The sequence below is a fragment of the Clupea harengus genome, chromosome 26 (genome assembly GCF_900700415.2).
Source record: "Clupea harengus chromosome 26, Ch_v2.0.2, whole genome shotgun sequence".
Classification (NCBI taxonomy): Eukaryota; Metazoa; Chordata; class Actinopteri; order Clupeiformes; family Clupeidae; genus Clupea; species Clupea harengus.
This window is the reverse complement of record NC_045177.1, coordinates 3,650,945-3,665,904: the sequence shown is the minus strand read 5'-3', so window position 1 is coordinate 3,665,904 and position 14,960 is coordinate 3,650,945. Positions and strand designations below refer to the sequence as shown.

Sequence of the window (14,960 nt, the reverse complement as noted above, 5' to 3'; positions counted from 1 at the left end):
GTGTGTCATTAATGTATGTATTCCCATGTGATTTATCTGTGTGTCATTAATGTATGTATTCCCATGTGATTTATCTGTCTTTCATAATGTCATATGGGGAAAGGGGAGTCATATAGATGGCACACAGGTAAGAAGAAGAATTTTCTTCTTTGCAGGTCAAGGTTGGTGATGTGTGCGTCTCAGTCTTACAGTCATGTTCCAGTTCAGGCTTTTCTTCCACTGTCTGAATTTCAAAGAAATACTCTTGTAGGAAATTATCAGATTCTTCTTCTTTTATATTCTTCACTGACATGAGTAGTTGTGATGGTTCAGTAGATCCTGACATTGTAGACCTCATCTGTCTTTTGCAATGGAAACCCAGCAGGACATTTCTGCAATGCAAGTAAAATATTAGCAACATGCCAAAACACCACAAAGACACAAACAGACAGAAAGACAAAAAAGAAAGAAACACCCTTACATCTGACAAAAGATAACCAGGGACAAATGGATGGTCTATACAATATCACACAAGTCGGACAAAAGTTTTTTAAAGTGAGAAAAAAAGAAACATTTTACAAAAAGCATATTTGAACAACTCCGTATGGGCTTAATGTAGCCATCATCCTACCCAAATCATGCATCTGCACGTGTGGTTTATTTCAGGTTCAGATTTTGTAATGCTTTTTCATCAAAAGCTGCCCTTTCTCTCAAATAGCCCCTGCTTGCGTGCAAAATCGCTCTGCTCCTGCTCAAAACGGGTTGTCTGCACTCAAATACACTGTTGCTTGCAGAAATGTCCTGTGTTTCAGTTTAAGTTATTGCACTCAAATACACTGTTGCTTAAAATGTTGGTTTTGCTAACGTTTCTACATTTTGCACAACATATGCCCATTGTACTGCTAGCTAGCCTAGATAAATGCAGTGTGTGCTATATTGCATGTGCAAATATTGTAATTTCATTTAATCCAATACAATTGTATTTATATAGCAACTGCAATTGTCTCGAGTCTCAAAAGGAAGGAGCAATATACATGAAATACACAATATAAATATAAGATACTAAACAGTGTCCTCATAAGGTTACTATCATAAGGATAAAAAGAGCAATGAAGTAGAAAACTTTGTTACACTTCATCAAAGCAGAGAAAAATATTGCAAATAACCGAGAAAGAAATTAACACTAACCCATCCACATTACGTAAGAAGCCTTTGACCACTAACCCATCCACATTACATTACAAGTCTTTGGAACTGACCACTAACCCATCCACATTACATTACAAGCCTTTGGCCACTAACCCATCCACATTACATTACAAGCCTTTGGCCACTTACCCATCCACATTACATTACAAGCATTTGACCACTGACCACTAACCCATCCACATTACATTACAAGCATTTGACCACTGACCACTAACCCATCCACATTACATTACAAGCCTTTGACCACTAACCCATCCACATTACATTACAAGCCTTTGTCATTAGCCACTAACCCATCCACATTACATTACAAGCCTTTGACCACTAACCCTATCAGAATCAGAATCAGAATCAGAATAGTATTTATTGCCAAGTAGGTTTAGGTTTGTTCAGGTGTATAGGTGCATACAGTGAACATAAAACATACAAACACAAGTACTACACATAACATAAAAAACATAAAAACACACTAAGTACTATACATGAGAGAAGTATTTCAGATAAAACACAGTATATAGGATACGATATATATAAAAAAAATTATATAAAAAAGTATATTGGAGGTAAAAATGCAAAAAGCAGGGCAGGAGTGCAAATGTGCAATGTGCAGTGTGCAATGTAGTATGTGTTAACATAACACAGACTTGGGGTGTGGGGGCAGGATAAGAATCCACGTCAGGTGGGGGTCCCGGGCCTTGTTAATAAGGCCAACGGCAGCCGGGAAGAAGCTGGTTTTGTGTCGTGAGATTTGGGTCCTGATGGACCGCAGCCTCCTGCCGGAGGGGAGGACCTTGAAGAGTTTATGACCCGGGTGGGAGGGATCGGCCACAATCTTACCTGCCCGCCTCAGGGTCCTAGAGGCGAACAGGTCCTGTAGAGATGGCAGATTGCAGCCAATCACCTTCTCGGCAGAACGGATGATGCAGTCTGCCTTTGTCATTGGCAGTGGCAGCAGCAGCAGCATACCAGATGGTGATGCAGGAGGTGAGGATGGACTCGATGATGCAGGTGTAGAAGTGCACCATCATTGTCTTTGGCAGCTTGAACTTCTTCAGCTGCCGCAGAAAGTACATCCTCTGTTGAGCTCTTTTGGTGAGGGAGCTGATGTTCAGCTCCCACTTGAGGTCCTGGGAGATGATGGTGCCCAGGGAGCGGAAGGACTCCGCAGTGTCGACTGGGGAGTCTCTCTACTCTCTGTACAGATCTAACATTTTATTGGGTAAAGCACAAGTTAAAGCCATTTGTGTAATTTATCAATCAATGGCTCTTGAGCAGGATCTCAGAGGATGCTTCAGGATTATTATTCTTTTTTAGACTTAATGTGACACGGCTGTGATCTGAGAGTAACCAAGACTGGGCCTTCAGATTGGAACTTTATAATGTCATACAGACATATATATTATTATATTTATTATGGGTTATAATTTCTGATTGTAGTATTTGAAAGGGGAATTAAATAGAAGGCACAAAGGTAAATGTGAATATCTGAGAAAGTGAGTTCCTTTTTTAACTTAATCCATACTTGTGAAGTCCCTTTCTGTTCAGGATAAATATGACTTGCAAGTTTTTCGGTTTAACAAAACAGTTTAACAGTTCCCTCTGACTCTTTTCCACATTTGACATGAGAATGTTTAACAGAAGAAATACAGAGTTCCCTGTAATGGGGAATGGATAATTAGTTTAGCTAATTACTGCTTGTCGATTAGATATTGTACACCCACACACACGTACACAAATCCCCTCGACACACACACAAACATACTTGAAAAAAACACTCAAGTTTTTTTTTTTTTATTCAATTTATGTGCCCTTACAATTCATATTTCAATCTCTACCCCAAAACTCGTTCAAATATAATAACAAATACTTCATCTTGTACATCAAATGTTGTTTAAAACTATAATCAAGCTAATCAAGATATTTTTCAGTAAGTGATACTCCATCATGTATTAGCATGGTAGCACATCATTTGAATGGATCCTCTGATGTGTCTTCAGATGACCTATTTGGCTAAAGGCCTTTCCACACTAAGACCAATGATGTGGCTTTTCACCAGTATGGATCCTCTGGTGTGTCTTGTTAAGATTATGCTTAGTAGTTGTGTACACCTACAGTGATCGCTGAGTGCCTTTCGATGCACGGTTTTTCGAATATCCTCACAGCTCACCACTGCGGTTTTAGGTCACGCAAATCAGACTAGTCAAGACTAGTTCGGAAAATCATGTCACATTATACCAAGCCTTATAGTGTGTTCTAGCTGAGATACGAAAAGGGATGAATCAGGATATCCCCTGAGGTCACCTCTACGTACTCTCTTCCAAAGTGAAAGAGAGGGACAACTCACCTTTTTCACGCAGTCGACAGATTTTTCTGTACCAGAGACCCCCTAGCTTTCTTAGGTAGAGGATGTTCCAAGCTACAGGCTGCTGATCTGACATGTGTACTAAGGTGAGGCGTGTCACGGGCGCGGGAGAACCTACTCCATAAACGGACGCAAAAGCGAGTTCTTAGTATTGAATAAGCACCTCAAAGATTTATTGTCAAAGAGGTAAAAAAAGATAAAAGCAAATGCAAACTACAAAACCAACTCAAAAAAGGGTACTCCCTTTTAAACGAAATTCGTAACACCAACGCAAGACTCTCTCTAACACACTGTGTTCGCTTTTTTAAATCCCTCTGCCTCCTTTGCAGGCCACAGACCTTATCCATATTTGGTCGTCCGTTTCCTAGTTGGTTGATTAACCCATATTTGGTCTTCCGTTTCCTAGTCGGTTGCTTAAGGCCTCTTTCTGCAACATACTGTACATATTCTCCCCCAACACGCATGTGTTCGCCTCTGTCTGACTTGTTCGTTATTTTTACTTTGCACATTTCCTCACTGACACTCAGGGTCCCAACGTACACTTCCTCTTTTTCTCTGCCTGCTCTTTCGTCTTACAACACAGTTCATCACATTTCTTACAGACACGTACAAATATTTCAGCATACTTACACACATACATTGTTCTACAGCATGTAAGCACATTTCAAACAGCATGTTCTATTCTATCAATGGTTGTTTCCTGATCCTGTTATTTTACCCTTAAGCCGTTTTCAGCAAGCATACATTTATATAAGTTTGTTAAACATGACTCAAACTATTTCAGCAAGCATACATTTGTTATAGGTTTATCAAACATAACTCAAGCATAAAATGCATAAGGTTCGATGTCGTGGCTGGCGGGTCCATCTTTTTGCAATTCATTCAACAGTCTTGAGAGTAGACATTAGGCTAAAGTTCTTACTACACTGAGAACACTTATATGGCTTTTCTGCAGTAGGGATCCTCTGGTGTCTCTTGAGATTACACATTTGGATAAAGGCCTTTCCACACTGAGAACACGGATGTGGCTTTTCTCCAGTATGTGTAATCTGATGTTTTGGTGAGGTCAGAGCTACTCCTGGAATACTTTCCACATGTAGTACACTGATATGTCTTTTACCCAGTATGGATCCAAAGGTGTTTCTTGAGAGAAGACAATTGATTAAAGGCCTTTCCACACTGAGAACAATGATAGGGCTCTTCCCGTGTATGGATCCTCATGTGTGCCTTGAGGTTAGATGTGACATTGAAGGCCTTCCCGCATGTACTGCACTGGTGTGGCTTTTCCCCTGTATTCCATCCTTGCCTCGGACGTCAGAGATCCACCACATGGTTATCCCTGTTGAACGCTAAACTTCTGTCTATATAAACCTTATGAAATGTGTTTATCAGGGCTTCACTTTTGGCCTTGTGCTGGGAGTGAACCTGATTGCATTTGTTGTTTGTCTAATAAATATACTTATATGCAACTCCGGAGTCCTGAAGTAACAAGGGTGAATTTTCACCTAACAATAGGCCTTTCCACACTGAGAACAATGACGTGGCTTTTTTCCAGTATGTGTTATCTGATGTCTGGTGAGGCCGAGCTTTCCCGGAAATACTTTCCACATGAAGTACACTGATGTGGCTTTTATCCAGAATGGATCTTCAGATGTACCTTGAGATTAGACATTCGATTAAAGGCCTTCCCACATGTAGAGCACTGATATGGCTTTTCCCCTGAATGGATCATCTGGTGTATCTTGAGATGAGACATCTGACCATAGGCCTTCCCACATGTACTGCACTGGTGTGGCTTTTCCCCAGTATGGATCATTTGGTGATTCTTGAGATTAGTCATTCGATTAAAGGCCTTCCCACATGTATTGCACTGATAAGGCTTTTCCCCAGTATGGATCCTCTGGTGTTTCTTGAGATTAGTCATTCGATTAAAGGCCTTCCCACATGTATTGCACTGATAAGGCTTTTCCCCAGTATGGATCCTCTGGTGTGTCTTGAGAGTAGACAATTGACTAAAGGCCTCCCCACATGTATTGCACTGGTGTGGCTTTTCCCCAGTATGGATCCTCTGGTGTGTCTTGAGATGACCCAATTGACTAAAGGCCTTCCCACATGTAACGCACTGATGGGGCTTTTCACCTGTGTGTATTCTTTGATGAATTGAAAGATCGGAACGTCTAGCAAATGTTTTGAAACACTGGGAGCATTCATGCTGTTTCTCACTGGTGTCCAGTCGCTTATGTAATTCATGGTATGAAGTCTTTCTGCACTGGGGGCGTTTGTGACGGCTCTCTTTGTTTCTTTTTTGCTCCGTTTTGCTTCTTTTGTTAGATTGGATCATTTGAAAGTCTCCTATAATATTAGAAAATAATTTGTCAGCCATATTTCTCTTCTCCTCTAATTAGTACATAATTTCTACAATAAAGGCAACATATGCCTTTAAAAAATACAAATATATATATGTATTGGTTATTTGCTAGAATTGCTACAAAATCACTTAGGATAAAAGTGTCTACCTAGAGACTAAATGTAAATGTAAACAGAGGTACATACAGTGCCCTCCACAATTATTGTAAAGTAAAATTATTGAAAGAAAAAAAAACTGTTGACATTAAATAAATATTTTTCCCCAAAACATGTGTGCCACAATTATTGGCACCCCTAGAAAAATCTTATAATTAAAATCTAACTGAAGTATATTTCCAGTCCTGTTTTACATTTTTAAGTTGACCTGTTTGATAAGTTTGATAACTCTTAAGAGGTCAACCATGACTTCCTGTTCCACTAGCGAACAAATATGAGGTGACACAGGCCAAATTCCATTAGTCATTCATCACTATGGGAAAGACCCAAGAACACAGTGACAATGTGCGACGGAAAGTTGTGGAGCTGCACAAATCAAGAAATGGACACAAGAAAATCTCTAAAGAGTTGAAAATACCCATTTCCACTATCATGGAAATAATTAAAGCGACAGAAGATGTTAAGAATCAGCCTGGAAGAGGACGTGTGTGTACATTGACCCCACGCACCGTGAGGAGGATGGTTCGACTGGCAAAAGAATCTCCAAGGATCACAGCTGGAGAATTGTAGAGGTGAGTTGAGTCTTGGGGTCAGAAAGTCTCCAAAACTACCATCAGACACCACCTACATCACCACAAGTTGTTTTGGAGGGTTGCCAGAAAAAGCCTCTGCTGTCAATCAACTACAAACTAAAGCGCCTACAGTTTGCCAAATGTAAGTCAGACTTTCAATGGGGCCGAGTTATATGGTCAGATGAGACCAAAATAAAGCTTTTTGGCAACAAACATCAAAGGTGGGTTTGGCGTAGACAGAAAGATAGCCATACAGAAAAGACCCCCATACCCAATGTGAAGAATGGTGGCGGATCTTTGATGTTGTGGGGCTGTTTTTCTTCCAAAGGCCCTGGATATCTTGTTAGGATACATGGTATCATGGACTCGATCAAATACCGGCAGATATTAAATGAAAACCTAACAGCCCCCTCCAGAAAAGCTTAAAATGGGCTGTGGTTGGACCTTCCAGCAGGTCAATGATCCGAAGTATACCTCAAAATCAACACAAAAATGGTTCACCGCCATGGCCATCACAGTCCCCCGACCTAAACCCCATAGAAAATCTGTGGGATGAGCTGAAGCCGAGTCTACAAACGTTGACCTCAGAATCTGAAGGATTTGGAGAGATACTGCATGTAGGAATGGTCTCAGATCCCATGCCATGTGTTCACCAACCTCATCACGCATTATAGGAGAAGACTCAGAGCTGTTATCTTGGCAAAGCGAGGCTGCACAAAACATTAAATTAAGGGGTGCCAATAATTGTGGCACACATGTTTTGGGGAAAAATATTTATTTAATGTCAACAGTTTTTTTTTCTTTCAATAGTTTTACTTCAATGAAAAGGTAAGATTTGTGTGAATATTTTGAGTGAAAGACCAAGAGGATAAACAGCAAAGACATATTTTTTTATAGCCTGTTTTGCTCATATTCACTAAGGGTGCCAATAATTGTGGAGGGCACTGTATACATGAATTACAGAGCTTCTGAAAAAGAAGTTGAATGTAACAGGCTGCAGATATTATCCCATGACTAACATATACCCACAGTGTTTCTGTTCGCTGAATAGGTCTCACATTGTAGAGCACAAGCTAGCCATTCTCTACAACTCAAGTATTATAAATATACACAACACATTACAATAAACAAGCAACTTACTTGTAGGTGAAGAGTCAAAGTCACCATATTCTCTTGAATCTAATTCTTCTTCATCCTCGATTTCCATTGGTGAATACTTTTCTTCTTTCAAGGTCATGGTGGGTGATGTTTTCATTTCAGTCTTGCATTCATATTCCAGTCCAGGCTTTTCTTCCACTGTCTGGATTGTAGACGGATATTCCGGTAGGAAATCATCCAATTCTTCTTCTTTTATCTCCTTCTTCACTGAAGTGGGCAGTTGTGAATGTTCAGTAAATCCAGACATTTCTGACTTCAGTTCTGTTTTGGAAAAAGAAAATTGGTCACACATTGGATGCAAAGATACAGTGAAAATCTGCTGGTGAATTACAAATACTTTATACTTCCAGAGCATACCAGTGGCACCCTTAAAAAGGTGAGTTTAGTAATCTGACGCCACGCTGTGGTGTTAATATAGTGCTTCTTCTGTCTGACCAATTATCTTCCTGCATTCAGACCTAGCCAATCAGCTGTAGGAGCTTTTGGAATGCAAACTAGCAAGACAGAGGATTATGGGCAGGATTTTCATTACACGTCTGATGGTCCTCAGGTGGGCATGGCCATAGCTCAGCCTGCAGAAACTCCACAGAGGGAGGTAGTAAGGGGCTGGGGGTGTGAACTGAGAAGTGCTGGGGAAGGTGGGGTTGGGTTGGGGTGGTAAACTGAGGGAAGCTTCTATTCTGCCTCAAAGCTTGTTTATACTGTATGCATATGTGAGCATTTATGTAAGTGTGTGTGTGTCTATCATACTGATATATGGATGGTCCGTAAGTATAATATCAGACCAACATACCAGTGTGAAACTTCACTTAAAAAAACTATGGAATTAAATAGAAATCACGGAACCTGACACATTTTTTTTTTTACAGAGGACATTATCATTTGCACCAGAATCCTAGACGTTCACCCCAGTTCATTCTGAATATTTTACTTTTCATCTGATTTTGCCTTACTGTGTTTGGCAGTGGTGGGTCCAGCACAATTAAAATATGATCATGGACCCTACTTTAAGACTACAACAAGAACGTATGCAATTCACATCAATAATAATAATAGCTTAATTCTTGGCAGTACTCCAACTAAAAAAACAATGACAAAATGCAAAAGTTTTAAAATACAAGTCATCCTCGACATGAAGCTATTTGCAGTGCTCCGACTGATCTGGTCATTGGCCATCAGTGTATTAGCAGTGCTATGTCTGATCTGGTCATTGGCCATCAGGGTCTTAGCAGTGCCTCCAGTGCTCCCCTGCAGTGCATTTTCAGCAATGGTGGCATCATAATATTTCCTCATTGCGCACAAATGTCTGACACACTTTTGTCCAATTTGATTTTTGTAGATGTAATGCTTCATCCTGAGCTAGTGGTATGATTATACTGGAATTCTTACTGTTAATTGGAAAATGTGTTGTTACATCAGCATTTGAGACTCAGTCAGGCAATGGTGGAAAAATGAGGAACAAGGTTTTATTTACAATAATGCCCATCAAGTGAGAGAAGAAGGTTTCACTTGTAGATCCATCAACTTCTCTAATTAGAACAAAGAAAGTCCCAGTTGAAGTATCCTTGGTCTGACAGGAGAAGGTGTTAATCTCCAGGCCCCCTGACATGGGTCACACTAAGTACACTCAGGCTTAACAGTGACTTCAGAGACACATGGTCCCAAAATCATTCAGTTATTTTCCTCTAAGCTCAGCCTCACACATACAGCTCAGGAACAGAGTCACACATGTAACAACCAGATATACTTCAAGAGGTCCTCTGTTTAACCATAATTCTGACTCAATTATACACAAGGGCATAAACTACATACGAATATTAGAATCATAAGACATTAGTTTTTATTTTCATTACATCACAGGGGGGTCACACTTTATTCCTCTTTGACTCTGTCGTAACAGTATATATCAGATGGCATGTCATTAAGATGCCACTGCCTGACTACATTTTATTTAGAATGATACAACAGTATCACCTTACGAGTGTCAGTTAACATCATGGAAGCTATCAATGATGAGAGAGTTTATTAGCATCTCACACCAACACAACTCTCAGGACATTAAGTAAGCAAGAAGCGCCCTACGGACACACTACACACTGAACATTTCTTTTGGTCCCCAGTGTAATCAAGTGCCTTGTAATATTAATTACCTTTTATGAATAATGTACTTATGTAGGCAGGAACATGGCTTTTCTGTGTTTCTGCGTGTGTGTAACTTAGATTATTAGGTGCCACTTAGAAGAGAAGAAGAGAAGAGAAGCCTATGCTTTTGATCGGGTAGGTTGACTGTACAAAGCACTGTACCTGATATGCTCCTGACTAGCCGTAAACTCCGCTAGCCACGTCCATGCTTTAAATGTACTGTTCAATATAACATGCAGGGATTTAACTGTTTAGTTAAACATGCATTGAAAGTATTATTACGTATTAAGTATTAAGTATGAAGTATGAATTATTATTATTATTATGACAGCGAATGTTAGCTAGTTTAACCGAACGTTAATTAGCTATCGTTCCATGTGTTCAGACATTCTGTCTGGCGCATTGCTGGCTAGCAAGCGCTGATAGTGTACAATAGGATATTGACATGGATGTTGCCTATATGTAACGCTTTATATTTTGCTTGTGCAGATGCTGTACGTTCACACCAAAGCCTGATGGCAATGTTTTGATTTATTTTCTAAAGGTATGTGGCTCCATAATGTAAATAGGTTTGAATGAAGTGCTGTAACTCTGTGCACTTAGGCTACAGTTATGCCCATTCCACTGTGTATGGGAAGTTAAAAGTTTTGTACATATTTTCTATTACTGAAGTAATCAGCAGAGAAGCCTATGCTTTTGATCGGATGCTGTACGTTCACACCAAAGCCTGATGGCAATGTTTTGATTTATTTTCTAAAGGAAAATAAAAGAAAGTTCAACAGATTCGCCTCCGTCTCCCCGTTGCTTGACCATCGTTACACTGGTTACACTCGTTATACCTTTAGCCATTTGTACAAGAGCATGTTTAGGCCAGAAGTGTTACGCCCGGCTTGAGGGTCGCAATATAAAACGGTAGAGACAGACAACGTGGTAGATTGTAACAAAAAGCCTATTTATTTACTACAAAGGTCGATCCAACTGAAAAGTCCAGGGGTTCTCAAAGATGCGTGGATGCGTGTTTTGGGTATGTAGGTGAGTAGGAGCGTTTGCCAAAAGTGTGTGTGAGAGTAGCGGAAGCTGAGAAGGGGCCACCCATCAGGCGTAGCAGTGCTTTTGTATCCACACCTGGCGCCAATTGTAATTGTTGTTTGTCTAATAAATATACTTATATGCAGCTCCGGAGTCCTGAAGTAACGAGCGTGAATTTTCACCTAACAACAGGCCTTTCCACACTGAGAACAGTGATGTGGATATTCTCTAGTATGTGTCATCTGATGTCTGGTGAGGGCCAAGCTACTCCTGATACAGTATACTTTCCACATGAACGACACTGATATGGCTTTTACCCAGAATGGATCTTCAGATGTACGTAGAGATTAGATATTCGATTAAAGGCCTTCCCACATGTAGAGCACTGATATGGCTTTTCTCCAGTATGGATTCTCTGGTGTGTCTTGAGAGTAGACAATTGCCCAAAGGCCTTCCCACATGTACTGCACTGGTGTGGCTTTTCCCCAGTATGGATCTTCTGGTGTTTCTTGAGAGTAGACAATTGCCTAAAGGCCTTCCCACATGTACTGCACTGGTGTGGCTTTTCCCCAGTATGGATCTTCTGGTGTTTCTTGAGAGTAGACAATTGCCTAAAGGCTTTCCCACATGTACTGCACTGGTGTGGCTTTTCCCCAGTATGGATCTTCTGGTGTGCCTTGAGAGTAGACAATTGCCTAAAGGCCTTCCCACATGTACTGCAATGATGGGGCTTTTCTACTGTGTGTATTATTTGATGAATTACAAGATTGCAACGTCTAGCAAATGTTTTGAAACACTGGGAGCATTCATGTTGTTTCTCCCGGGTGTCCAGTCGCTGATGTAATTCCTGGTATGAAGTCTTTCTGCACTGGGTGCGTTTATGACGGCTCTCTTTTTTCCTTTTTTGCTCAGAGTTCCCTCTTTTGTTAGATTCGATCCTTTGAACGTCTCCTGTAATATATATATTTTTTATTTCTCTCTCCTCTGTAATTTTTACAAAACCCACAAACATGTATCTTTTGACATATTTATACCATTTATATATATTAGCCATTTGCTAAAAATTGCACATCAATTAGAATTGACTTAGTATAAAAGTCTCCCAGAATAACAGAGTTAGAGAAAAAAGGATGGCAGACAATTTCTGTCTTTTGAATGTAACAGACTGCAAATATTATCCCATGACTAAAATATACCCACAGTATTCCAGTTCATTGAATAGGTCTCAAATTGTGAAGCAGGAGTTAACCATTCTCTAAAATTCAAGTATTGTTAATATACACAATACACCTCTACAATAAGCAAGCAACTTACCTGTAGGTGAAGAGTTGAGGTCACCATATTCTCTTGAATCAAATTCTTCTTCATCTTTGATTTCTGTAATTCATCAATGTAATTCATCAATCAATGGTTCTTGAGCAGGTCATTTATTTTCGCAGTAGAGGTTTTTAAATACAGAACTGTGTATTTTATATTTTCATTTTTTTTTCACAGCTGCAGTAACTGCCAATTCTGTTTGCTCTGATTTATCTGTATGTCATTATTGTATGTATTCCCATTTAAATTATCTATGTGTGATAAATGAATGTATTCACATTTGACTGATATAGTAGAGTAGAACCAAGATGGCGGCGCATACAACACGAGGCTCAGCGTCTATCCAGAATCTGCAAAATAGTAGTTTTTTGCCTATTCATTTAGAGTCTGTTCACTCAGAACAGTCCAGCCTATACCCCTCATTCCAGAGATCTCCAAGACAGCGGTGGCTACCAACCCGGCTACGCCGACCGGAAGTGCTCACAGGCGGCGGCGAGACCGTAAACAAAGGCAGGGGAAGCGAGGAGGGCTAAGGGCTAGGCTAAAGCAAACTCCTCACCGGCTATCTCTACCCAGCATTTTCCTCGCCAATGTTCGGTCTCTGGCAAATAAAATAGATGAACTGCGGCTGCGGATCACCACTCATGATTTTTACAGAAACATGGCTCAACAGCGGCGTTCCTGATAGCGACATCGAGCTAACGGGACGCTACATCCTCCGGTCAGATAGAACAGCAGAGGACTCCTGTAAGACCAGAGGCGGGTGGACTATGCAGCTATGTAAACAAAGCTTGGTGTACGGACACTGCGATCATCGAGAGTCACTGCTCAGCTAACCTTGAGTATCTCATGGTTAAGTGTAGACCGTTCTATCTGCCCACAGAGTTTACATCCACTGCTGTGACTGCAGCTTGTATCCCCCCAGATGCTAATGCTAAGCTGGCAATGAAAGAACTACAAGCTGCCATTAGCAAGCAACAAACTTTACATCCGGAGGCAGCCTTTATTGTTGCGGGTGACTTTAATCACTCCAACCTGAAGACTGTACTCCCCAAATTTTACCAACATGTCTCCTGCCCCACGGGAGGAGACAAGACTTTGGACCATGTCTATACCAACATGGCTGATGCTTACAAAGCTGCCCCCCTCCCCTACCTAGCACAGTCTGACCACCTCTCTTTGTTTCTTCCCCCAAAATACACACCACTCATCAAATGTGTGAAACCCACAGTGAGGACAGTTAAAGTGTGGCCAGAGGGAGCAGACTCTGCACTACAGCACCGGTTTGGACACACAGACTGGAGTGTGTTTGCCACCCAGGCCACACTGGACTCCCACACGGACATCAACGCCTATGCCTCCTCTGTACTGGACTTTATCAACACCAACATCAACAGTGTCACCAACCTCAAACAAATCACCACCTTCCCTAATCAGAAGCCATGTATGAACAGGGAGGTCCGCCTTTTGCTGAAGGCACGCAATATCGCTTTCAGATCAGGTGACACCCAGGCCTACAGTTCACACAGGGCTGTAAGTATCTTTTCATATTTCCGTTGTTTGGAGCAGGTGCGCGTTACATGCTGCTAGACCCAGGTTCGTAGAGAGACCTTATTTCAGAATGCAACTGCTGCATTCGAAGGTGTATCTACAGAGTTAGATATCGAGTAAATCAGCGTAGGTCACTGAAGCAAGTTCCTCAGTAGGGATACAGCCTCAGCTGTCACAAGCCTATTGTCCGCTGCCATACCGTTTACCGTTGGCGTTGGCTAAGATTGGCGCTCTGTCGCTGTTCAAAACCTGCACTCTTTGCTTCTGCCTTTCGGTGTTACCGAAGTACCTTCCGTATGCTAGTGAAATTTTATAAATTCATACTACTGAAACGCTCTTACATTCACTATTGAAACGCTCTCACGGTCACTTCTGAAATTACTTGTATGAATACATGTGAAACGCTTGCACATCCTCATGTTAGAGCATACATACATATAACTGAAAAACGTATACATACACATTTGAAACATTTATACAAATATATGTGAAACACTTGCACATGTATCTAAACTTTTTATATCTTTGTAATCATATGCAAGAGATTCAGTTATGAATGTATAAGTGTTCAACAATATATATATACAACCTTTTCATATGTGCATGCATGAGTGTTTCAAATAGATACGTATAAATGTTTACCTTGTATGCATGTAAGCATTTCATATGTATGTGTATATGACACAGAAGTATATATATGTATGCATGTGTGTTTCTCATGTGTGAGTGTTTCAGATGAGTATGTATAATGTTTTATATATGAGCGTGCATAGGTTTACAGAGTATGCATGTATGTGTGAGTGTTTCAGTAGTGAGTGTGAGAGTGTCTCAATAGTGCATGTAAGAGTGTTTCATTAGTATGTGTCAGAGTGTCTCAGTAGTGAGTGTGAGTGTGTCTCAATAGTTAAGTCCTAAATGGCCCCTTATACATGCATGTGTGCGTTTCAGTCTTACAGTCATGAAACACTTTCTGGCTTTCAAATGTAACAGACTGTAGATAGGTTTCCACGATTGAGGTATCCCCATAGTATATCTATTCTCTCCACGAGACTCACATTTTATTAAGTAAAGCACAAGTAAAATCATTCGCTAACCATACAGTGTTAAGTAAATGTAAA

The 14,960-nt window shown here is 40.6% G+C and overlaps 1 protein-coding gene across 1 annotated transcript; it reads right to left on the bottom strand.

Annotated features, from left to right (window-relative positions):
• Positions 1-5,026: 5,026 nt before the first annotated feature.
• On the bottom strand, positions 5,027-6,085 carry LOC116219806 (zinc finger protein 239-like). The gene has a single exon (XM_031563752.2). It carries the CDS (start codon positions 5,931-5,933, stop codon positions 5,181-5,183), a length of 753 nt encoding a protein of 250 aa, XP_031419612.1. The 5' UTR covers positions 5,934-6,085; the 3' UTR covers positions 5,027-5,180.
• Between the last annotated feature and the right edge of the window lie 8,875 nt (positions 6,086-14,960).

Coding starts and splice junctions, on each gene's coding strand:
- LOC116219806 (XM_031563752.2), bottom strand. CDS start 5,933: ATGGCTGACAAATTATTTTCTAATATTATAGGAGACTTTCAAATGATC.